The sequence below is a fragment of the Pteropus vampyrus genome, unplaced genomic scaffold, assembly GCF_000151845.1.
Source record: "Pteropus vampyrus isolate Shadow unplaced genomic scaffold, Pvam_2.0 Scaffold311, whole genome shotgun sequence".
In the NCBI taxonomy this organism is placed as follows: domain Eukaryota; kingdom Metazoa; phylum Chordata; class Mammalia; order Chiroptera; family Pteropodidae; genus Pteropus; species Pteropus vampyrus.
The window spans coordinates 1,361,180-1,388,882 of NW_011889092.1; the positions used below are offsets into that span (position 1 = coordinate 1,361,180).

Here is a 27,703-nt window from a genome sequence, read left to right on the forward strand (position 1 = left end):
CTTAGGTTGGAAATTCCTGAAGCCCTCTAGCAGCAACACAGTAATTCATCTGTTTGCCATAGAAAGTGCCTAAAAAAAGGCTAGTAATAGTGTATTATAGTCTCTTGGGCAAGACACACATAGATTGAATTTGGCTTTTCATCTCCAAGACAGATTTTTTGAAGACAGTTAGATATTCCATGAAAGTGTATCTTCACGAGTAAATTAAAAGTGCTGAGAAATTATTTTAGCTATAGTAAAAATTTTCTCAATTTCCATTTGTTTAGAACTTTATTCTTCTCTTTATCTCCATATCCAACTGCTTAAAAGAACTTTCCATATTTAATATCTATATTTCCTAACATCCAACTTACTTTTTAGCCCTTTCCCATACACCACTTCACAGAGACTGCACATGCCAAAATCACCAATGACGGGCACTTTGATCTCTCATCTTACTTAACCTATTGGGTGTTTTATCACAACTGATAACTCCTTTTATCTTGAAACATTCTCTTTTCTAGTCATACATGATATAGCATTGTCCTGTTTTACCTTCTGCTGCTCTGGCCATTCCTAGAGTCTTTTTCTAGGTTTTTCCTTGCCCATCTCACATTTAAATATTTAAATTTCTTAGATTTCTGTACTAGACTGTCTGCTTGTCTTATTCTTTATTCCCATTATCGGCAGTCTCACGCAATCCTATTCATCAACAGGTAATAAATTAATATTTCCAACATTGGGCCTTTGTTCTGTGTATCCATATATCTTCTTGCCTGCTTTGACATCTACTTTGCACTATCTCACAGGCATCTCAAATTCAGTGTTCCACTTATCTAAGGCTACATACCAAAACACTCAAACTTAATGCCAAAAAAAAAGCGTTTTTTTATATTGTCTCTTCCTACTCTGGGGATTAGATGGGCTCAGCTTGGCAGTTCTCACTTAAGGGTCTCTCATTGTAATCAGTGACCAGTGCTAGAATCATCTCATGGGCTTTCCCACTGAAATATCTGCTGTTTGGACCAAGAAGATTTGAACAGCTGGGAACTAGAATAGCTAGAGCTTCTTGTGCATCTGTCTTTCTGTGGTCTCTCCATATGACCTCTCCAGTATGGCAGCTTCAGCTTAGCCTTACTTCTTACCTAGTAGCATAAGGCCCCAAAGGTATGAGTCCCAAGAGTGAGCCACAAAGAAGCTATATCCTCTTTTCTGACGTAGCGTCGGGAAAAATATAATATTAATTATGTCACATTTTTATTAATTGAGGCAGTCATAAAAGCCTATCCTGGTTCAAGGAGAGGACATAAATTCCACTTCTTGGTGGAGAAATAGCAAGGTTCCAGAAGAACATGTGGAATAGGAAATATTATAGTTGCTATTTTTTAAAAAGCATAATCTGCCACAGTCAACCTTCTGCCATAACAGTTTGCACCTTTCTTGCATGCAACATATAACTCTCCTCTTTACCGCAAGTCCTCCAAAGCCTGGCATCAGACTTCAGCTTGTAATCTAGAATCTCATCATCTAAATCAGATTTAAGGACAGATAGGCTTCTTGGGTTCAGTTCCTCTAATATAGTTTATCTCAGTTAAAGAATTTGTGACCTAGAGAGACAAGTTATCTGTATACCCACACATCCAATAAATGGTGATGAGATTAATTACTGAAGCTTTATATGTAGAAATATAAAGCACATAAAGAGATTTTTTCCCTACTAGAATGCTTGACTATATTTGAAAGTAAATGTTTGAATATTAAAAATAAATCTGCTTCCTCTCTCTTTTATCGAGGCATGTTGTGTCTTTCTGTGAGGTGGAGACAATCAGCTTTCAATAACTTTTCAGTTCTTTATAGTATGATCTGTGATAGGCTTTAATCTAGTAAAGTATATTTTAAGCAATAAAATTAGGGGTTTTTTTTTTAAACACTAAAATCAGTTCTACTTTTGGCCATGATGAAGTAACTGAGATCACACTTACCTTCCTGCATAAACAACTATAAAATTGTTCTAAATATATGAAACAAACATTTTCAGACATTGGACAGTAGTAAATAACAGGATTATGAAACCTGAAGGGGAAAATAAATTAAATTAGCCCTATAACTTCCCAGGCTTTCCACCTGAAGGCACTTTCCCTTTTACAGTACAGAGAGAGAGACTGAAGCAGAGCACCACAGTCTTGCTGAGGTGAGAAGATAGAGATCAGAGTTCAGAGAAGCTGAAGTGGCATGAATTTTCAAGGCAGAGTACTAGACTGCAGGGAAATGCAGAAAAATAATTCCAAAAATCTATATAGGTCTCCCTTTAGTCCATTGTTGAATACTAAACCACACATGCATAGAGTGAAACCCCACAAGACCATGTAAAGAAAAACAATGGAATTATAGGATGAACAATTCCCAGAGTTCACATCGAATGGGGACACATTCAAGGTCTGACCAGCCGAGTCGAGAGTACTCATGGATCACCTAGGGTATTCAAGATATTACAGAAGGATCATACATTGATGGTGGGACTAAATTAACCCTAGAATAAGGCTACTTCAGAACTAACAGAGCTTTAAAACAAGCTTCAAAAAGATCAGGCTAATCCACAAGTAACTTAATTGCCTGCCAGAAAAAAATCTACGACTCTTCAGAGAAAGAAAACAAAATCCAGCATTCAGTAACATAGTAACAATGTCAAGAATCAAGTAAAAATTACTACATATTAAAAGAAGCAGCAGAATGTAAACCATGACCCTTCCCCCCGAAAAAAGTCAATTAAAGCAGACCCATAAATGATGGAATTAGCAAATAAGGACTTTATTTTTTTAGTATTTTTTATTTTTCAGTTATAGTTGACATACAATGTTATGTTAGTTTCTCAGGTGAACAACATAGTAATTAGACATTTATATAACTTACAAAGTGGTTACCAGATAAGTCTCTTACCCATCTGACACCATACATAGTTATCGTAATATTACTGACTATATTCCCTATGCTATACTTTATATCCCCATGACAGTTTTTATAACTGGCAATTTGTACATCTTAATCTCTTCCCCCTTTTCACCCTAACCCCTTCTCCCATCTGGCAGCCATCAAAATGTTCTCTGTATCTATGAGTTTGTTTCTGTTTTGTTTATTCATTTATTTTGTTTTTTTTTAGATTCCACATATAAGTGAAATCATATGGTATGTGTCTTTCTCTGTCTGACTTATTTCACTTAGCATAATACCTTCTAGGTCCATCCATATTGTCACAAATGGCAAGATTTCATTCTTTTTTATGGCTGAATAATATTCCATTATATAAATGTACTACATCTTCTTTAGCCATGCATTTATGGGCACTTAGGTTGCTTCCATATCTTAGCTATTATAAATAATGCTGCAGTGAACATTTGAGTGCATATGTCTTTTTGAATTAGTATTTTGGATTTCTTTGGATAAATACTCAGAAGTAGAATTGCTGGGTCATATGGTAGTTCTATTTTTAATTTTTTGAGGAACCACAAAACTGTTTTCCATAGTGGCCGCACCAATTTACAATCCCATCAATAGCGCACAACGGTTCCATTTCTCCACATTCTTACCAGCACTTGTTGTTTGTTGATTTATTGATGATAGCCATTCTGACAGGTGTGAGGTAATATCTCATTGTGGTTTTAATTTGCATTTCTCTGATAATTAGTGATGTTCAACATCTTTTTATATGTCCGTTGGCCATCTGTATGTCCTCTTTGGAAAAATGTCTGTTCAGGTTCTCTGTCCATTATTTAATCAGACTCTTTTCTTGGTGTGAAGTTATGTGAGTTCCTTAGATATTTTGGATATAAACTCCTCATCAGATATGTCATTGATGAATATCTTCTCCAGTTCAGTAGATTGTATTTTCATTTTGTTTATGATTTCCTTTGCTGTGCAAAAACTGTTTAGTTTGATGTAGTCCCATTTGTTTATTTTTTCTTTTGTTTCCCTTGCCCAAGGAGACATATCCAAAAAAAATATATTACTAACAGCAATGTCAGAGAGTTTACTGCCTCTGTTTTCTTTTAGGAGTTTTATGGTTTCGGGTCTTACATTTAATTATTTAATCCATTTTGAGTTTTTTCTTGTATATGAAATAAGAAAGTGATCCAATTTTATTCTTTTGCATGTGTCTGTCCAGTTTTCCAATACCATTTATTGAAGAGACTGTCTTTACCCCATTGTATATTCTTGCCTCCTTTGTCGTAAATTAGTTGACCATATAGGTGTGGGTTTGTTTCTGGGTTCTCTATTCCATTGATCTATATGTCTTTTTTTTTATGCCAATACCATGCTCTTTTGATTACTATAGCCCTGTAGTATAGTTTGGTATCAGATAGCATGATATGTTCAACTTTGTTCCTCTTTCTTAAGATTGCTTTGGCTATTTGGGTTCTTTTGTAGTTCTATATAAATTTTAAGATTATTTTTCTGTGAAAAAATGCTGTTGATATTTTGATGGGGATTGCATTGAATCTGTAGATTGCTTTGGGTAGTATGAACATTTTAACAATGTTAATTCTTCCTATCTATAAGCATGGTATATCCTTCCATTTATTTGTATCTTATTCAGTTTCTTTTTTCAGTGTCTTATAGTTTTCCAAGTACAGGTCTTTTACCTCCTTGGTTAAATTTATTCCTAGGTATTTCTTTTATGAGACTGTAAATAAAATTATTTTCTTAATTTCTCTTTCTGATAGTTATTGATGTATAAAAATGCAACCGATTTCTGAATATTAATTTTGTATCCTGCTACTTTACTGAATTCATTTATTAGTTCTAACAGTTTTAGTGGAATCTTTAGGATTCTCTCTATATAGTTTCATGTCATCGGCAAATAATGACAATTTTACTTCTTCCTTTCCAAGTCGGATGCCTTTTATTTCTTTTTCTTGTCTAATTGCTGTGGCTAGGACTTCCAGCACATGTGAACTTTAGAACAGTGAATAAACTCAAGGATTTAAAAGAAAATAAATATGAACATATTGAGGAAAGAAAAGGAATATAGACAAAAGAACCAAATGGAACTTAGAGCTGAAAATACAATATTTGAATTGAAAAATTCAATAGATTAGTTGCTGCAAAAAAATAATGACAATATTTTAAAGCATAGCAAAAGAAACTAGGCAAACTGAAACAGAGAAATAAAAAACTTTTTAAAAATGAAAGGAGCATCATTGACCTGTGTGGGACAATATGTGATCTGACACACTTTATGAGTTAAAAAGAGACTCCTTCGGGAGACAGAAAGAGAGGGGGAGGGAAATATTTGAAAAAATAATTATAGCTGAAAACTGTCCATATTTAATAAAAACTGTGAACCCCAAAATATAAGGAGCTCAACAAACCCAGACAGGTAAAACACAAAGATCACATCAAGCATATCATAATCAATTTGTTAAAAAGCAGTGATATTCAATGGTAGAAGATGGAAAGCATTTCCTCTAAGATCAGGAACAAGATAAGGTTGCCCCCTTTTGCCACTTGTATTGAACACACTACTAGAAATCCTAACCACAGCAATTACTTGAAGAGAAAGAAATATAAAAGCCATCCAAATTGAAAAGGAAGAAATAAAATTATCCCTGTTCACAAATGGCATGATCTTAAATGTAGAAAATCCTAAATATTTTACACACACACACACACACACACACACACACAGGTTAATAAACAAATCCAGCAAAGTTGCAGGATACAAAATTAACACGCAAAAATCAGTTACATTTTTATATGCTAACAATAAATAATCTGAAAAGGAAATTAAGAAAACAATTCCATTTACAACAGCATCAAAAAGAATAAAATACTTAGGAATAAACCTAATGAAGGAGGCAAAAGACTTGTACACTAAAACTATAAAACATTGATGAAAGGAATTAAATAAGACATAAATTAATGGAAAGGCATCCTATGTTCAAGGAATGGAAGATAGCATTAAAATGACAATACCATCCAAAGTAATCTACAGATTTAATACATTCCTTATCAAAATCCCAACAGTGTTTTTTGCAGAAATAGAAAAACCCACTCTAAAATTCATATGGAATTTCAAGGGACCTTCGATAGCTAAAACAATCTTGAAAAAGAACAAAATTGGAAGACTCATACTTCCTGACTTTAAAACTTATTACATAGCTACAGTATTCAAGATATTGTAGTATTGGCATAAGAACAGACATATAGACTGATGGAATAGAAGTTTCAATATTTTAAAAATGTCAGTTATCTCCATATTAATCCATATGTTTAACACAATCCAAGTCAAATATCCAGCAGAGTTTGTTTGTTAGGGTTTGTTTGTTTGTTTGTTTGTTTAGTAGAAATTGACAAATGCTTCTAAAATATATATGAGAATGCAAATGATCTAGAATAGTCAAAAACAATTTTGATAAATAAGGATAAAGTTGGAGGGCTTACTTTGCCTCATTTTAGACATAAAACTACAGTAATCAAGATGTTGCAGTATTGGTGTAAGAATACACTTATAGGTGAATAGAACAAAATAACGAGTCTAAAAATAGGCACACCACATATACGGGATCAACTGACTTTTAACAAAGATATAACGAACTTGTAAAAATGCTAAATAAAGTTGAATAAAAATGAATCCAGCTGTGTTTTAAAAGCACATGACTAATTGAGGTGCAAGGATGATTCAACATTAGATAATTTATCAGTATAGTAAACTACATTTACAGAATAAAGATGAAAAATTATATGATTATTTTCATAGTTACCAAAAACAATGATAAAATTCAGTATCCCATAGTGATTAAAAAATAAAACAAAATTCCCAGCTAGCTGGATAAAGACTTTTTCACCCTGATGAGGATATCTTCCTGAGGCTTATAGCAAACATTATACTTGATGGTTGTATTAGTTCTCTATAACTACCATAAAAAACTACCATAAACTTAGTTACTTAAAAGATTATAAATTTATTTATTATCTCACAGTTCCGAGAGTCAGAAGTCCTAGTGGACTTGGTTGGTTTTTCAGCTCCAGCTCTAACAAGGCCAAAATCAAAATGTCAGCTATGCTGGCCTCTGGGGGAGAAAATGTTTCCAAGCTCCTGCAGGTTGTTGTCAGAATCCAGTTCCTTATAACTTTAGGACTGAGGTCCCTGTTTCCTTTTGGCTATTAGCTAGGAGCTACACTTAGCTCCAAGAGGCCAGTCTCTCTGTTTTCTTGTGCATGGGCTGCTACATCTCAGAGCCAGCAATGGTGTCTTGAATCTTTCTCATACCTGGAATCTCACTGACTTCCCTTTTGGCTCATCTCTCATCTCACTCCAGCCAGAGAAAGTTCTCTGTTTATAAGAGATCATGTGATTAGATTAGGCCCACTCAGATAATCCAGGATAATCTCCCTATTTTAGGGTCTATAATTCTAATATATCTGCAGATTATATCTTACATATACATAGTTCCAGGGATTAGGGTGTAGACATCTTTTGAAGACCATTCTGCCTACTACAGTGATAATAAGAAAATAATACCCATCATCACCACAACTTTTCAGTGTCATTTAGCCAGTGCAGTAATGAATGAAAACTAAGGGTATATAAATATTAGGAAAAGGTACTTCTGTCATTATTTATAAATGATGTGATTGTGTACCTTCAAAATGTAAGAGACCAAACTGTCAAACTCTTAGAAATAATAAGAGTTCAGTAAGGTGAATAGATACAAGATTATATACAAAAATCATTAGTTTTCCTATTAACTGGAAATAATATGTTGTAAAATGCAGTTGGAAAAAAATAGTTACCACAGCAATAAAATACTGATGAATCAACCAGTGAAATGTCATGACCTATAAGAAGACATTTTTTCAGCCAAGAACATAAAAGAAGGCATAAGTAATTAGAGAGATGCAAAAATATGTGGATTTTATTAAATTTATGTGTAATTTCAATTCAATCTCAATGAAACTTAAAAGATATTTTTAAAGGAACTTGAAAGTAATGGTTCTAAAATGTATCCGGATTTTTTTTATTGTACAAGAATAGCCAAGAACAACACTAATGAAACTTAATGTACCTTTAGTGCATACTGATACATAAAACACTGACCATAGTAATTAAAATGATCTGTGTGTGTATGGATCTTTAGATACTGATTTAAACCAATAAATCATAAAACGTCATTCTGAGGCAGGCAGGGAAATTTAATGATGAACAAACTTATTAAGGCTACCAAGGAAATATTGTTAGTTCTGTTAATGGCATGGCGGTTGCATTTTTTTTCCCGAAGTTTATATTTTTAAAGACTGTTACAAAAGTGTGTAAGAGTGAAATGACATGACGTCTGGAATTTGCTTTAAAACGCTTTAACAAACAACAAAAAATAGATAAAACAAATGTGGAAAATCTTGTTAACTCTTAAATCTTGGTGATCAGTATATAGAAGTTCATCATACTAGTCTCTTTACTTTTGAGTATATTTGAAATTTTTCATAATAAAAAACTTGTTAATAACATTTCAGAGCTTTAAGGAAAGGGTTTATTCAGTAAATGGTGTTAGAGAAATTGTATATTTGGGGGAAAATGTAGATTCCTCCCTTCCACCAAATACAAAATAAATTTCAGGAGAATTAAGAGCTAAGTGCCAAACACAAGATTTTTGAAAACTGGAAAAATATAGAATTTTTTGGTATATTACAGATGGCTTCTTAAGCAAGACACAAAACCTAGGACACACAAAGGAAAAGATTGATAAATATATCCACATAAAAACTAAAAATTTCTGTAAAACAAAAGAACTTTTAAAAGTTAAGAGAAAATGAATAGAATAGGAGGAGTTGTTTGTAATGTAAATAACAGAAAAAAAACTAATATCTAGAAAGAAATATATGTAAATAATGACAGAAAGCCAAAAAAATAGAAAAGTATGTATAGAATATGAACTGCCTATTTATAAAGATAGAAATACAGATGGCCAACAACATGTGAAATGATGCTCTCTCTATTACAGAGAAATGAAAATCTTTATGTGATAATCTTTATATATCGGCAAAAATTAGAGATGGAGAATATCCAGTGTTGGGGAGATATAGAGAAACATACTCTCATACACTACTAATAGAAGAGTAGGTACAACCTTTTGGGGGCAATTTGGTAATGTCTATTAAAATGTACAATTTCCACTTCTATGTTTTTTATCTTAAATATTCCCACATATGTTCAAAGAGTCATTGACTGCATTGTTTGTATAGTACTATTTATAACATTGAGAAATTTGCAAACTCAAATAGCAATAGATTAAGAGTAAATAAAGCATGCTACAGTTAAACTATTGAATCTGTCGATTAATTAGAGAAGGAAATCAATTTATTTGTAAAAACATAAAAAGTTTTTTCAAACACATTGAGGGGAGGATCAATCTCCTTTCATTATTTTTTAAACAAAACCGCAAGTATATAGGAAATACATAAGAAATGGTTTGAAAAACATACATAAATTGATAAGACAGTGGTTATCTTGGGGAGGAAGGTACATGGTGGGGTGCACAGATATAACAGACTTTTTGCCATTTTGTATTGTTGTTTTGTAACAATACTTTATATGCATGTAGTTTTTAAAAATTAAAGGTATGTATATCAAAACATACAATCAAAACAACATTTGTAGATTATGCCAATGTCAGTTTCCTGGTTTTCATACTGTGCTATACTTAAGCAAGTTGTTGCCATTAGGGGAACTTGGAGTAAGGGACTCTGTACTACTTTTGCAACTTCCTGTGGGTCTATAATTATTCAGTGTTTTTTAATAAACAAAATATAAAAAAAGGTTAAAAAGGGACTCCTGCACACTCATTACTAAAGTCTTAAATTACCTAACTACTCTAGTCACTTAAGAAAAAACAGTAATTGTTTTCTTATTTTCTTTACTAGGTTTTAGATGATCTGGAATGTCATGGAGTTGCAGTATCAGAACAAAGCCGAGCTGAGTTGGAACAGAAAATAGATGAAGCTAGAGAAAATATTCGTAAAGCAGAGGTGAGGTGGCAGCTAATTGTGGCATGTGGCCTAGCTCCAGCATCTTAACTGTGAAATGTACCTTTAGAATTCAGTTTCCATACACTGATTATTTTAAAGATAATTCACCGTCTGCATCTGTATCTACAATGTTATTTTTGAGTACCTGTTTCGTACAAGGTAGTACACACAACGAAAAGATACTGAACCCACTAAGAAGAGTTTATAATCATGAAACATTAAATAACAAAAGAATTAAGTCACAAAGATACTAATTTTAAAGTTTCACAAGATACATAATAAATCAGTCAAATTAATGGTATAGAAATTGATATATGTAAAGTTCAGAGACTAGAAAATTCTCTCCTATATGGAAAGTTTTCTAGAACCTTGGATCCAGGGCATATGCCGAGCTTTTAAGAAGAGAGAAGAGACTTGGTTAAGCAAACAAGGCAAAAAAAGTTACAACGGTGTATTTTAATTTGGGGCAAGTGGAGGTTGGCAAAGGGATCTCTTTGAGGGTTGTATGAAAGTGTGAAAGCCTTTCTCCCACAAGAAACATTGTACATTTTTGTGTACAGTGTCCAGAAGTTCTTGTACCATAGGCTAATATTCTCTGACCTAGAGGGAGAGAGATTGATATGGAAAGAAGTAAGTTATTTGAGAAGGAGGAAGACGTAAGATTTAGTTTGGCAGTTAGATTTGATTGGCGTGGAGGATTTTTGTAAGGAAATATAGTAAGAAGTAAGTAAAATAATTGTGTTTAGAACCAGTTCACAGAGGACCTATGCACACTTGGGTAGTTATCTTCCCAATGCACCATGGTGAAAGGATGTGGAAATAGACATTTAAAAAAAGACTGAGGCTGTCCAGCCCTCAAGGAGAACATGTTCTTGTTAGGAAGGCATAAAGAATGCCAAAGATAACTAAGACCATAAAACATAAGTGCCAAGAAGTGGTCCATACAAGCCTACTTAAGTAACCCAGAAGAAACAGAGATCATTATGGGAGGACTTGTTGGGGCAGGTAACACAGAAAAGGTAAGACTTAAATGGGTATTGACAGATTAGTAGTATTCGATTAGTCAGAGAGAGAGGCATAGCACAGATTTATGCCAGGCAACCTCAAGAAGCAGAACTTGAACCAAAGCAAGAAGGTAGGAAGAGGGCAGATTTGAGCCTGGTATTGAGAAATACTTTCCAACAGTCAGATCTTCCCAATGACGGAATAAGCTCCCCTATGACACAGTGCAGCACTGTAAGTGTACAAAAAGATTCTGGGCAAACATCTGTCAGGGACTCTATGTGAGGAATTCTTGTACTGGTTGAGGGTTAATCTAATTTAATGATTTTTAAATACCCCTCAGGACTCTATAGGTTTTGAGGACGTGTTTTGGGGTGAGGGGATGCGGTGGAGAGGCACCATAGGCAAACAAAGAATATGAGCATGTTTTTGACACAACCCCATGGAAGCAATTTGAACCAGAAATGGCTTGCCATCTGCTTGGTCTAGAGAAGTCCCAGTAACCCAAACTCGCCGTTTTTCCTGGCACATGATCTAGAGCCCCCGTAGTGAAGAGGGCAGGGTATACAATAAATAGCCTTTTTCCTCTCCAAATTCAGGGTCATGGCTAAACCACTTCCCTAGTACGCTGGCCAAGTAGTATTGGCAAGCTGTTGCCTAGTTTGAGAAACATTGGCTGTGTAGAAGAATTTTTTTCTGTTGTTTGTTTCTTCAGACTCTGAGTGAAGCCAGTGTCAGAGCCTCGGTAGAACAGGACAAGTCTCAGAAGTTTTCTAAAGGGCGTGTTCTCTCTTGTATTTTCCATTTCCAGACTCCATCCATGGTGTCACCATCTGCTACCCTAGCTCCACCAAACCCCCAGTAGTGCAGTAATAGGTACCAGTAACACAAAGTCTGCATTTAGGCTGAATGACCTGCTGTTTCCATGAATGTGCTAAATACTGTGTTTGTTAGCTTAAAGGTAAAACTATGAACTGAGATTCCCACAACAGAATGTCTCATTTCTCCTAATACCAGTATTTAATTCTGCATCTCAAGTATAATTTTCTTACCAAAAATATGAAATATGCTAAAAACCATGACGCCAGATCCACTATCTCATTTTTTAATGACTGTGAAATATAGTTAATTCTACAGCTATCTTAAAGTGGTTTCTCACATGATGTCCACTTTATCAGATACAGAGAATAACCTAGCTAAAATTAGATGGCCAATATGAGGGTAGTATTAGGGTCGTACTTACAGGATTGTCACAGTGAAATTTTTGGATGAACTACACCACAAGAACCTTCAGAGAAAGTGACAATAATGGTTTTATTGAATTCCCTTTTTCTTTCTCCTGCGTGTATATCATTTCCATTGGATTTTCTCTTTTTATTCAATAGTCGTTTATTATAAATACCTATACAAAAGAAGAGAGCTGGTTAAAATTCCATTATATCCTTCATGTTTGGTTTTTAACTCCTACTAAAATGAATGTTAACCTCCCTTGTTGGTTAATCTGCTTTATCCAATCTTTTCTATATTGTGTTTCCATTTAGATTTGCTGATTAGAATAAAAACCTTTGTGGTGTTCAGTAATAGATTAAAAAAATTTTTTCTAAATGATTGATTAATTACTGACTGGTTAATTCGGGAGCAAATTCAATAGTGGATTAGTTTAACAAATATTTAATGAGTACCTGCTCTGTGCCAGATACTGATGAATATACTAGACATACAGCAATAAATAAGCTATTGTTCTATTTCTATGACGGTCACAGAAATATTTGTACTAGATATGCTACTATTTGCAACCCCCAACTGATTCAAGAATTGAAGCAATAGCTGCTTAAATTAAACTTCAATAACAGTTTTTCTAACCTGGTATTTAAGTATTTGAATTTTCAAAATGCCTTTGTCATACAGACACACACACATTCCTCATGTGACATACCTATTTTAAAAGTAGCTTGCCAAGAAACCAAAAGTTTTAAAAAGCCATCTTTTTAGGAGCTTATATATACATGACTCATGTTGTTCCAGAACAGAATTATTTTTATATGTTTAAATTGTACCTTTTATTTGGGTTGAAGATAATTGTTTCTTCTTATGGCAGTGAAATGTTTAACACAAAGAGGAGAAAGTTGATGTAAAATTTAAAGATACCCCCAAATTTTTAATAACTCATGTTTGATGTAGGTCTGCAGGAGGAACTATAGACTATATCATTCTTTCTCTAAGATATTAACTATATTCTGTGATCTGAATTGAATGTACATTTGAAAGCCAAAGTACGTGATATCAAGTGAATTAACAAAACCAAAAAAGATCAATTATTGTCTATTTAAACACATTTTCATAGATACCATTTTCTCTTAAAACGTTCTCTCACAAGGTTCTCTTGTACACTAGGAATTCAAAATTACTAATCGTCATTGAGGCCTGCGCAAGTCCCAACCTTTCTGTGGTTTGGGGTTGCTATCTGCCTCATAAAGCAAAGCAGAGGGATTCTCTTCTGAAAAGACAAAGTGGTCTTCTTCTCTGAAAAAGCCCCCTACACAGTTGGCCTTGCATCTTCCAGGAATAGGAGGGTGGGGACTGGGGCCTCATGAGTTTGGATTTTCATTTGAAGTAGGTGAGAACAGTGGTTATAACCAGAAAGTCCAGAATTTCCAATTACATCATATCCAAATTTATATTACCTCAGGGCCTGTTATTATGGAGTTTCACTGTACTCATTGTATGGTATATTAACATACCTCTTGACTAATCACTTTAGTCAATTTTTATTGTGAAAATTTTCAAACATATAGAAAAGACGAACAATAAATATATATTTCCCAGCATACTAACTTCAGCTATTAATATTTTTCATTATCAGCTTTGTGTGTTTATTCTGTAAAATGGAAGTTAATTCTGTAATTCTCTATAATCGAAGTTAATTCTGTTCTGTAAAATGATTAGAGTCAGTATTTTGGGCAAGAATACTTTATAGATGATGCTGTGTTATTCATCACAGTGTGGTTTTTATCATTTTGCCTGATTATGAGTGATTCTAACAGTAGTCACTTAATTAAAGTGGTGCTAGATCTTTCCACTGTTAAGGTTCTTTCCTCACTCCTCCCCCCATTACAATTGGCAAGTGATGGCAAATGGATACTTTTCTCTCTTAAGTATCATTATGATGTCATGGAATTTTAAAAATCAACTCAAGATATACATATAATAAAATGTAACCATTTCAAGTAAACAGTTTGATGAGCTTTGACAGATGCATAACCCTAAATATCCACCACCACAATCAAGATATAAAATATTTCTATCACCCCAAAAAGTGCTCTTGTGACCCAGTCACAACTGATCTGCCTTCTGGCAGGTTAGTTCAACTCCAGCAACCTGAATATTAGATTGCTTGATATTGTTCTACAGATCACACACTAAGATCACCCACACATCGTTTATCTAGCCTTATTCTTTTTTATCTTAATGAGTAGTTGCTGTCACTATGTTTGTATGATAAGTAGTTACTATCAGTTTGAAGAGTAGTTACTATCATTATGTACTCAAGCTTACTGATCTTTTCTTCTGTAGTGTATAACCTACTGTTTAGGTCAGGGTATATCCTCTGAATTTTGATTTCATATATTATGTTTTCAGCTCTATAAATTCTGTTTAAGTCTTTATGTCTTCCAGTTCACTCCTATTTATCTTTGTGTTTTTAAAAATCTTTAAGTATATTTATAATAGTGACTTTAAAGTCTTTGTCTACTTACCATATCATATCTGTGAATTCTGGCTCTCTATTGACTGATTTTTCCTCTAATTGTGGCTTATATTTTTTTGCTATTCCAATACTTAGTAATTTTTTATTGAATACTAGAAATTGTAAATGTTTGGCTTGAGTGTCTGAATTCTCTTTTCTTCTTTTAAAGGCTATTGAGTTTTGTGTTGGGCAAGTCAGTTAGTTACTTGCTGATCAGTTTGATCCATTTGAGGCTTGCTTTTAAGTTTTGTTCGGGCTGGGTTAGAGTAGCTCTTCCAGTAAGGCTAATTAATTAAGCCCTATTACTGATGCATTTTCTTTCTGCAGTTTCTATGCCTTGGGTATCCAGCAATATCTCTCAACTCTGACTGGATAGAGTTGCAACATCTTTCAGCCCTGTACAAGCTCTGGGAATTTTTCAGTTCGTAGATAGCTTCACGGTAGATGTTCTTTCCCCAGTAGTTATTCTTTGCTTCTCATGGGGTCCCACCTTGTGTGTTCTAAGTTTATTATGGATTTTTATTTATTTAGTATATTTTCAATTACAGTTGTAATTGGGGCTTTTTAAAGCCCCATATTGTCTAAATTTGGCCAGTGAAAGTCTATTTAAGCTGACTTTCATGTCCTTTTGACATTCCCATTAGTCTTTAAACACTCTTCTTGCTTTCTAGCACAACAGCTATCATACGCTCACCTTATATTTTCCTCACCCAGATTTAGATTTGGCCATTTCTCCAAGGCCAAATTCTGATTTCTTTCAATAGAGAAGAGTATTCAGATACCAAGGTCTAGACTGTGAAGGTGCTTATTATTATGGGTGTTACTTATTTTTGCCCCTTCCTTTGTTGTTAGAGCTAGGAAATATTTTTTTTAATCATGAATTCATATTGATATTTTCAATTAAAATTTAAGATTATAAGGATTTTGTTAAACTTCTTTGATTTTATATTTATCTTTTTTCTCATATTGAAAATCTTAGTTCCTGATAATATTATCATATTTTATTTGCTTTATCCTGTAGTATATATTAAAGTTTCAAAATTACCATATAAATATGATTAATAATAAACTACTGAATATAATTTAAAATTTCTTCATAGTTCTTTTTGAATGTAGAATATATCTCTGTAAGGGTTTCTGCTTCTGGTAATAACAGACTAGCTTATGTCCTCTTCTAGGTAACAATTATTAATCTGGGGTAAAAAATATTTAAAATACCTATTTATATGACCCAAAGCATATAAAAACTGGAGAGCAATCAACCCTTGAAAGAACGGGACTATACTTGGTGACATTTACATTTTACAGCACTTTTTGAAGGGCTGCACACTAGAATTACAGCAGAGCGTTTTACTGGCTTGAGGATGAATGTCAGTGAGTCCTCAAGTTTGCATATAAATAACTATCCAAATCCTGAATACACATGTGGAGCAGAAACTCCAAGGAGCTTGGCAGGAAACAACTGCTGGAAAACAAAAAACTGGGCAGAAATTTCAGCCGTTACTCTATTCATTAAAAATTGGAGTGATTATATTAATATCACACAAAATAGGCTACAGAACAAGAGGGATAATTCATAATGATTTAAAATAAGGGCAGTTCATCAAGAAAACATAACACTCCTAGATGTGTACGTAACTACTAATAGAACTATAAAATACATGAAGCAAAATCTGACAGAACTAAAAGGAGATTTCAACATTTCTTTCAGTGATTGATAGAATAAGGAGCTAGATAATCAGTTAGAATATAGAAAATTGAACAACACTATCAACCAACTTTATCTAATTGTCATTTATAGAACACTCCACCCCACAAGATAAGAATATATGTCCTTTTAAAGTACATGTGGAATATGTTTACCCATCTACTATGAATCAGCTCTCATGAGTATTTGCAGTCCAATTTCACATTGCTCAGCAAGTCAAAATTTGCAACTTTGAAAAGTATAATAAAATTCACCAACTCTGGCAAAAAAAAAAAAAAACAAGGAAAAAGAAAAGGCACAAATAATTAATTCCAGAATTAGGAGTACGTAAGTACAGATATTATAGATACTAAAATGATAGAAGATATTATGGACATCAAGCCAATAAATTTGACACTTTGATAAATTGGACAAATTAATAGAAAAATATCACTTACTAAAACAGACTTAGGAACCATAAACTATCTAAATAGTCTTATTCCCATTAGAGAAATAAAAACAGTTGTTTTTTTTTTTTTTTTTTAATATTATTGTGAGGAAAACCCCTGGCTTCACTATTGAGTTCTAATCTTTCAAGGAATAATTAATGCTAAATTTACCAAAAAAAAAGTACCCATGGAGTATTCAGTGAGACCAAATACTAAATCATAAACCGGTGTCAGTAAGTTTAAAAGAATTGATATTATGGAGAATATGTTTTCTGATCCATCAGTATTAAATTAAAATTCAGTAATAGAAAGATACCTAGAAAATCCCCACATGTTTCGAACTTAAAATATTCAAACACCATAATCTATTGCTGCCTTAAAAACGAAAACAAAAAAACACCCAACTTTAAGGCAAAAATAACAATGATTTATTATCTCTCACCATTCTGGGTGTTGTCTGCATTTCGTTCGCAAGTTTTACATGAGATTCCTCAAGGAGCTGCATTTAGCTAGAGAGTCTGCCAGAGGGCTAGGCCTTTTTTCCATAAGGTCTTTCTTCCTCAAATAGGCTAAACTGGGCTTCCTCACATGATGGAGGCACATTCTAAAAAATCAAGTTCTAATACTACTTATCAAACCTCTGCTTCCTTCAAGTTTGCATATGTCTCATTGGCCAAAACAAATCACATGGATAAGCCCAGAATCAATGTTGGGGGTGAGGGGTGCTACATGGACACCAGAAGGCATGATTTACTGAGGGAAAAAATTTACCGCAATTAATATAACCTTGGTTAAATCATTTTTTCATCTATAAAATGGAGTTTACGATATTTATCTCCAGAATTGTTGTGTGGATTAAATGAAATAGTATAGTTCCTAGTACATATAATAAAAGTTGTTTGGAGTAGTTTTTTTAAGATACTACAAGTAATTGAGAGTAGAGAATACTATAATCTACCATTATTCATTTCCTACTATATATGCAAGACAGTGTCCTAAATAATAGAGTTACGACAGACACACAGTCCTTATCCTTAGTAAAATGATATTTTTAAAGATAAGTTAATTAAGCCCAAATTAGATTTACAGACTTTATGATTAAAGTTTCATAAACTCAACTATGGCTTGACACTTGAATATGCTTATGTTAAATTTTATATTAAAGTCAGTTAACTGACATTGCTAATACACCAATATTATGTATTCTAAAGGATTTGGCTTTTCAAAAGATCATTTAAAAATGCTCTGTGTCTATAAGTTCTAAAAATGATTTGGCCAAGTTGTATCCAGAATGCCATCAAGTTACAGAGAGCTATGCTCTGCAGAATGTTAATTCATTGGCAAACCATCAAAATTCGTTTGAAAACACTGGAAAATTCTGCTTTTAAACAGTTTTAAAATATAAACAGGCAGAACTCTAAGGAAAGATAGCAATGTTTATTCTGAGACTGCAGTCTAAATCTCTTAAGTTTGCAAATACCATGTTCATCAGCCAGGTTCATCAGTCTGGCAAAGCACTGACAAAAATAAATTTTATGAAAACTAAATTACTTGGTATTGAGAAATAGAATAAACTCTACTTCTTTCTCTTTGTTCCCCTCCCTCCCTCCTCTGTTTCTCTGCTTCTGTAGGTAAATGGCTTACATTTATAATTTCCAAGAAAAGGTTTTTTGTTTTTTTCTTTAAACATTTCATTGCCTATAATAATTTAAAATGCATACTATCCTGGTGCTGAGACATGAGGATATCCACATGCAAAAGAATGAAGTTGGACCCTACCTCACACCACATACCAAAATTAACTCAAAATTATCAAACACCTAAATATAACAGCTAAAACTATAAAACTCTTAGAAGAAACCATAAGGGTAAATCTTTGTGACCTTGGATTAATGCCTTAGATATGATACCAAAAGCCCAAGCAATAGATAAATTGGATTTGATCAAAATTTAAAACTTTCATGCTTCAATAGATACTATCAAGAAAGTGAAAGACAACCCACAGGATGGGGAAAAATATTTGCAAAGTATGTATATGATATGGAACTTTTATTTAGGGTATATAAAAACTCTTAGAATTAAAAGACAAAGACAAAGTTAAAAGACAGCCCAATTTTAAAATGAGCAAAAGATCTGAGTAGACATTTCTCCAAAGAAGATATACAAATGATCAATTAGCCCATGAAAAGATGTTTGACATCATTAGTCATCAGAGAAATACAAATCAAAACCACAATGAGAGACCACTTTACACTCGCTAGAATGGCTAGAATCAAAAAAGGAAGACATTAACAAGTGTTTGCCAGGATGTGAGAATTGGTAACCCTCTACTCTGCAGGTGGGATTGTCAAATGAGACAACTACTTTGGAAAACAGTCTGACATTTCCCCCAAATGGTTAAACATAGCATTACTTTATGAACAAGTAATTCCAATCCTAGGTATATATTCAAGAGAAATGAAAACATATATCTACACAAAAACTTGTACACTAATGTATGTTGCAACATTATTCATATTAGCCAAAAGGTTGAAACAACCCAAATGCCTATCAACTGACACATGGATAAGCAAAATGTGATATATCCATACAATAGAATGTTATTTGGCTGAAAAAAAAAAAGAAAATGAAATAGTCATATGTGTTACAACATGGATGAGCCTCACAAAAAACCACATATTGTATGATTCTATTTATATTAAATGTTCAGAATAGATAAATCTATAGAGAGAGAAAGTAGATTAGTGGCTGCCAGAGCTGCAGGAACTAAGAGGTAGGGGAGCAATAGCTAAAGGATACAGGATTTCTTTTGGAGGAGTTAAAAACGTTCTAAAATTGACTATCATTATAGTTGCACATATCTGTGAATATACTATAAACTATTGCAATATATACTTTAAATGGGTGGGGTTCATGGTATGGAAGCTTTATCTCAATAAAGTTGTTGCAAAAAAAAATCTTTATTAGAAGAATAAGTAGATTTCTGCAGAACTATTTACCAAATGATATACCAAAAACAGCCAAAAACTCTTAATTACTTTATATAAAGATGTATATGATATCCAAATTCACTGAGTTTTACACTTAAAAATGGTTAAGATGGTGAATTTTATAGGATATGAGTTTTATCTGTTTTTTAAAATCTGTGTACTTACAAATCTTAGGAATACAAAGTAAATTCAGCAGTGAGAGTTCAGTGAAACAAGTCAGAGCTCAGATCCTTTTTGATACCAACATCCCCCAGCAGAGAGTGATCAAATTGCATACCAGAAAGGCTCAGTGAGCACACTTGTTTGTCCAAGAGTCTCTCAAAAGCCCTTCAAGTAGGGGTCCTTAAAATTATCTTAGTGGAGCCTTCAACTGTTAGAGGAAGAGACTACCACTCTACTATGTGGAACAATTAAGCTGAATGTACTACTTGGTAAAGCAAAAGAGAATGGTACTTACAAAATACAGTCTCTCTGAACAAAGCAGAACTTACATATAGGGTTTTGAGAAGTGTGGATTTCAGGGATTGGCATATTTTCAAAACTGGAAATGTTATACAGATTGGCTCACTTTTAGCTGTGATATATAGAGATTAATAGACTATCAGAAGCAGGAGTGATGATTACTGGAATGAGACTGTGGTTGATTGGCTGCCTTGCAGAATCACGAGACTATCCTGATTGGCTCACTTTCAGAAGCCTGGCTATTAAGCAAAGCAGTTACCGCTTGATTGAGACAGGTTTAAACTGGTTCAGTGGTTTACTTGCTTACCTCTTGACACAAGAGCCAAAAAACAGGCAGTTTTTCCCTTTTTTTCATTTGGAGAATAGGAACTTTGTATGAGTCTCAATCTACTATTTCCGACAGCTGCATCATAATTTAATTTAAAAATCTTTACTCAGTAGGCAGTCAGGAGTCGTGAAAGTTTTTAAGCAAGGGAGTGACATGATATCATTTGCAGTCTTGTAAAAAAAATGGATTATAGAGGAGAAGAAAAGGTCCAAGAGCTGGGTTAGATTAGAAGTCTGTTGAAGATGCTAGATTTTAGGATGTTCTGAAGCATAGCCTTATTAAGAAGAAAAGAATTCAGACTTTATGGCACATCAGTATCTTCCTATTTATGTTACATTTGATGGCTTGTCAAGATGCAAGTGTGCCATTTGCCACTGTTAGCAGCCCGTGATCCCCGTTCTTGTCTTTCTCCCCCGCTACGCCCTCTTTTACCTTTCCCTCTTTCCCTCTCGCCAGTTGAAAAATTAACAACTATGCCAAGGCCGAATCGCTAATGAATATCAAGATTGTTCTAATTAATAAATCGAATAACTAAAAACAGTCAATTTGAGAAAAAAAAAGCCTTGATTTCTGACCTTTTTTTTTTTTCTTAGATTATTAAGTTGAAAGCTGAAGCCCGGCTGGACCTGCTAAAGCAGATCGGTGTTTCTGTGGACACATGGCTAAAGAGTGCAATGAACCAAGTAATGGAAGAACTGGAAAATGAGCGATGGGCTCGCCTTCCTGCAGTGACCAATAATGGCACTTTACACTCGGTACTGTTTATCTTCTTGGATGTGATGGCCTCACTTTCATTGAAGGATTCTATGCTTTGACTATGTAGCCAAACCTGATCATAGCTGAAATTTTAAAGGAAAAAATAATGGTTTTGCTAGTGGTTTGGGTTTTTTTTCTTTAACCTATCACTAATTGAGTTGAACTTATTACAGGAAAAAAAGGGAGGTAAGTGCTCTTTTTATATGTGCAGTGAAGAATAGATTATCAGTGCCAGTTTACCATACTTATCCTGTTCATGAAGCAGATGTGCTTCTTGTCTGGAAGTAGAATAAAAATTTTAATCTAGGGTTTCTGAAGTTCTCAGAAGTCTTCTCTAGTATAAATGAAAATAAATATCCAAAGAGGTGTAAACAGTCTTAAAGAAGGAAAAGGAATGCTCTTAGTCTGTGGCTTAGTCTGTTCAGTTCACAAGGGCTTTCACAATCCACTCACAGTATCTTTCATCAGGGAGACCGTGCAGGTATAGTTCTACAAACAAGACCAAACTTGAGCTTAAGTTTTCAAGTCCAAGGCTCTGTCTACTCCACTGTCATCCAGTTCAGCTTCAGTTTCTCATGTTGGAACTCTGGTACCAAAAAAGCCTGATATTACATAGCTGGATATGTGATGCCTAGCTGGATATGTGATGCCTAGCTGGTCAGACTAAAAGTAATTGCTGCTGCTACCTCCCCAGTTATTACTCTCTCATACTGTTTATTTACTTGTGGCATTTATTACAATCTATATTTGTCTTCTTTATTTGCTTTCTTTTGTTTATTGTTTGTCTTCCTCTCTAGAATGTAATCTCCATGTCTACCTGGTTCACTGCTGTGCATAGCAAAGTGCCTGGCACATAGTAGGTACTCAATAAACATCTGTTGAAGGAAGAAATGAATGAAAGGATGGATGAATAGATGGAATAGTGGCAAACTAAGAGCTAAATTCTAATCTCCCAATAATCTCCATTATTCTCAAAGTGCCTCTTCAGTGCTTTTGTCCTTCAGATTAAAAAAGGTATCCTTGCCAGAGAAATTGGCCAAAGTTTAAAAACATTCCTAGAAGTTTTGTCAGTTTTTTCACATAGCATTCTGATTTTCTAATGGGAATACACTTGCACATTTAAAAAGGATTGCGTGGGGATGTGCATTTTAAGGAAAAATCTATAGAAGGTTTATTTTTATTTCACTATTAATGATAATCAAACTGTGGAAAATAAGCACACATCACCCACTTGACTTTGTGGTTAGAAGAGCTTGCCCTGTTTTCAGTACAACATAGTTGCTCTGCGTCATGAAATATTTCTTATTGCATCTTCTAAAAGTCACAATTCCCATCTACTTCAAGGTAGTCTGTTGTACAGAAGTTATGATGACAGCAAATTCCAGGCACAAATTTGCTTTTGGCTTCTTCACAGGCACTGTTGGCAATCAATCAAACCCATGATTTTTCTTGGACTAGCACCTTTTCTAACTAAATCAATTAGGCAGACACTTATCTCCTGACTACGTGCCTACTTGGCAAATAGTAGATGGCCAAGACTTGGTCTTCTCCTCAAAGAGCTGACACACTGATAGAGCAGACAGACTTTTATAGATCTTAGCAATAAAAGTCTGTGTATGACTTTTATACACTTGGCAGTGTATGACTGGGCTTCTGTACAGCAAACTCAAAATTGCTTACTTCCAATTTATCTATACACCTTGGAAAAAGTAACTTCTCTCTGGGTTTCAGAGAGAAAGTTAAATGATTCTAAGATTCCTTCCAACTCAGAAATCTCATGATTTTGTGAAATGCTATCAGAAAAGCTCAATACCAGCTAGAAAAATAGGAAAGAAGTTCACCCCAAGAAGGAAATGTCATTTGAGGCCATGAAGAATTTTAACAGGAGACCAAGAAGTGCTTCTGAGTGTGAAGGAAGGAAATGAAGATGTGCCTAGTACAGTGTCTGGCAGTAAGTAGTATAGTTTGGTAGTGAGTGTTGATTATACTGGGTATATTTGAGAACTGTCTGGAGACATATCCTCTGTGAAGGGAGCATTTTGCAATTCCACCCAACTATTTTCTTCCCTTTAGTCTTATGGAGTCTGTATCTTTCCACTTTCAGTTAAGGGACATATTTTGTGGAAGCTCTACTAACAATATAAATAAGGGAGAGGTGTAGGCACAAAATAGCTTACTGAAGTCTCAATATTTATTTAACATGCTTTTAAATGACAGCACTGAAATAATTCAGAAGGAGTTGTATCTCTTCACACTGACAGCTAGCTGGCTAGCAGCATAAAGCAGAAATACACATTCTGGGGACCAAATTATTTCTTCCATTATAGATGCCAACAAAAGCATTAGTCATCAAGTTCAGAATTCCCTTCCATCTGGAAAACATAGTTAATACTACTGTTAGACATTAACAGTATAAAGTGCCTTCTAGGAGACAAATGTTTTTAAAATATATAGTCTATTTACCTAATAGAATAAGGAAGGAACTATACTTAATTGGGCATTAACTTTTTGCCTTCTGTCTTGCTATGATACAGAATATAGGGTTGAGAAGAAAACAAAACAAAAAGAATCACCATTTTTTAAAAAGGAGAGCAGTCTGCTGATGCAGTTATTCAGTTGATGGTTAACCAGAGCCTACACATGGCTTCCTATGATTGGATTTCTGACAGTGGCCCAGTCAGCCTTTCTGTCACTCATCCCTCCCTTCTCTTATTTTCCTGTCTTCTCTTACTCAAAAATCCATATCCAGTTTACAACCTAATTTTGAAATTATATTAATTTTAAACTAGAAAAAGTTATATAACTAGATTACTAAAAAAATTAGTACAATAGAGAAGAACATGACCTAAACCTCCATTCTTATAACACCACTATTATCAACTTGATGTAATTCCTTCCTCTTTCTACTATTTTTTAACACACATGTCATAATAATGTTAATTTTGTATATTTTCCATCTAATCCGTATTGCTGGTCTTTATAATCATTTTTTGTGTGTGTCTATATAGTATTTCATCAGGAAAATGTATCATAATTCACTTAACTATATAGATTCAATCTCAAACTACAGCTGACATGGTTTATATGACTTTCTTGTCTTCAACCATTTCTCCTAGCTACTATACAAAAACATCCTGACATCTACTTTGTCGTGCAGCCTAAGAGTATTAGCATTTTGCAGAGTTGCATAGAAATAAATTCTTACTCCACTCATTATGAAGACAATGCTGAATAATGTGTTTGAAAAGCAAGGATATTAAATATTTTTAATTTTCAGGATGGTAGTTTGATTCTCATCTGCCTCAATAATGGCTAATAGTCCTTACAGTCCAATGGGCTTTGATTTTGAAATTTGAAAATCTGTTTGTTGGTTTCAGCTAACCCCAAAGAAAATAAACAATGGATTTTGTAATGAAATAAATATAAATTGTAGAAAATAATAGAGTATACCTGCAGAAATCTTCATTCACTTTTATATTTACAGTATTTCCAAATGGCAGTAGTCTTTTTATTGGACTAAACTTCATACTCAGCCCACACTTTTGGCAAAACTGACATTCTAAATTCCCAGTTAGGATCCATTGTGTTTGTTTTTTTTAATAGGTGATTCTTTATCTGATACAGATATTGAGAAACAGAACAAGAAGACTGATAGATTACATAATTTACAAATTAGTAAGAAAAATACTAATGGAAAATGAATAAAAAGTTAATTCAAAAAATACAAAATGGTCTGTTAACATATGAAAAACAGTTTAGCCTCCCTGGTAAATCAAAGAAAATGCTAATTAAATTTAACTACTAAACACCATTTTCAGTACATCAAATTGACAAAAACGAAATGACCGGTGCCAACCCATGGCTGGTCCACTGTTACCACAGATGAGGTGACATGAGCTCTTGTAGATGGTAAATGAAGAAAACGGTAAAAACCTCTCTCAAAGGCTGTTTGAAAAAAGGGATCACAAGCTTTAAGAATATTCTAATATTTTTCATTTCACAACAGATGTAAATCAGACCATTATGCTATAAGCCTTAAACTTATACAGTGATACATACATATATGTTATCAATAAAACTGGAAAAATATTTCTAAAGATTAAAGAAAGAAATACTCAAATACTTCGATCTAGTAATTCTGCTTCCATCATTTCATTCTAGGAAGTCATCAGAAATATACTTGAAGGTTTCCATACAAGCACCTTTGACCACTGTCTTACTTAGGCTGTATGTAACGGAAACCTGACAGAGACTTAAATAAGAGAGTGTTTATTCTTCTCATGTATCATGTCCAGACTTTGGCACTCCAGGGTTGATGCAGTAGCTCCTCGAGGCATGGCATTAGGGTCCGAACTCCTTGAGTCTTTCCATCGTGCCACCCAGAGCAAGTGGCTGCCTTCCTTGTACCTAAAAATGAGTCCGGTACTCTGGGGTTTTATGTCTGTACTTTAGGAAGGATGAAGAAGGGACCAAGGTTCATGTTTGCCAAATCTGTCCCTTTGTACCAAAAAACCCAGTAGCTTTATTAAGCAGGCTTCTACTTGTATCTCTCTCTCTCTCTCTTCTTTTCTCTTCTCTTCTCATTTTTTTACAGTATTATCAACTATAGTCACCATGTTATACATTAGGTCCTGACTTCTGTCAAGATCACTTATGTTAGATCCTTACTTGTATAAGATCCACTTGTATCTCATAACTTGCCAGAGCTGTCACATGGCTACCCTTAGCAAGAGCTGAGGAAATATTCTTAACTACATACATTATCACCTCCCCCACCCAAAGTGGGGTTCTGCTGATGAAGAAGCTACAACAGGGGATCTGTTGAATTACAAAATTCTCTGTAGCTACGGATGTCAGGTTTTTTAATTTTACTGATCTGGAAAAATGTTCACAATATAATGTCAAATAAGAAGCAGGATAGAGAACATACACAATACAATCTCAATTTTGTTTAAAATATATAACTTACATACACAGGAAATAACATGTTAATAGTAGTTCATGTCTATATACACAGGAAATAACGTTAATAGTAGTTCTACAGAGTTAGCATTTTAAGTCTACAGAGTTAGCATTTTAAGTCAAAGGTGTATTGATGAATGGACATAGTTTTTATCTTACTAAATTTTTCTATATTTTCTAAATTTTCTATAATGGACTTGTATTACCTTTACAAAAGGAAAAAAAGTTATTTTAAAAACACCCCATATATTGTTAAATACTAAGTCCAAAATGTTTATTTTACACTTACTAATTTTCATCTTCACTATCAAAATAAAAGAGGCTACTATTTTTGATTTGCTTTTGCTGAGTCCTGCTTATTTCATCCTCATTTGTCTTTTTTGAGCTTGCTAAACCTGAATATATTTCATCTGAGGAACGCTTGACTGGTTTCCGATACATGATTCTTCCATCAGCTGAAGCTGGTTCTTCATCTGCTTTGGCAGCCTTTATTTCTGCTTTAATTTTCATGGCTTCTTCAACTGATGGGTCTCCCTTTTTTAAAACCACCACTTGGTGCTGTTCAACTTTTTTGTCACTGTGATCACCATCTTTATCTGAGAACTGGGGCCGGAATCTCTTGGTCTCTTCATTGGGCCCCGTTGTCTGTAGCCAACTCATTCCTTGAAGCGGGCTAGAAACACCAGCTCTACTGGCTGCACGTATGATACCTGATTCCACTTGCTCATGACCACTTGAGAAAAACTAGCTCCCTGGAACACCTCAGGATCAGCTTAATTTAATTCAGTAAGCATGTATTGAACCTGTACTACTAATGAAACCCCTTGCTAGGTGCTGGAAATTAATTACTAAGCCAAATACAATGTCTGTTGAATTGGTGTCCACAGATTGAGAGAACCAGTCTCATAACAGCCAAGACCAAAAGATAGACATTGAAAAATGTCGTTTTACTTCTGAGAGAAGTGTCTCCAGCTGTATTATGTTCTTTGATTTTCTGCATAGCCATAATAACAAGTGCCTGACACAGATCTTATACATAATACATGTTCAAAAATATTAATCTGAACCTCAAGATAGGCAGTTTACTCCAGTTCTACCAACTAAGCTTAAACTACTACTAAAAGGAAGTAGCTCATATTGTTAAAGCTCTATTCCGTACCAAGTACTATGTCAGGCATATTCACGCATTATTTCAGTTAATTATCACAACAATCCTTAATGTGTTTACAGATGAAGAGATAAACTTGAAGAATTAAATATCTCACCCAGCAGCACACAGCTAGTAAGTGGAGAGGGTTGGAATTTGAACACAGATATGCCAGC

General features: G+C 34.0%; 1 protein-coding gene and 1 pseudogene across 2 annotated transcripts in view; one reads left to right on the forward strand and one right to left on the reverse strand.

Annotated features, from left to right (window-relative positions):
• FCHSD2 (FCH and double SH3 domains 2) overlaps nt 1-27,703 on the forward strand; it is a 241,716-nt gene that overhangs the window by 197,159 nt on the left and 16,854 nt on the right. For both annotated transcript variants that reach the window (XM_023521654.1, XM_011377401.2), the window contains exons 12-13: nt 9,895-9,999; nt 21,256-21,417. In XM_023521654.1, coding sequence (XP_023377422.1) covers nt 9,895-9,999; nt 21,256-21,417 — 267 coding nt within the window. The remainder of the gene's footprint in view (nt 1-9,894; nt 10,000-21,255; nt 21,418-27,703) is intronic.
• LOC111730385 lies at nt 26,482-27,682 on the reverse strand (annotated as a pseudogene).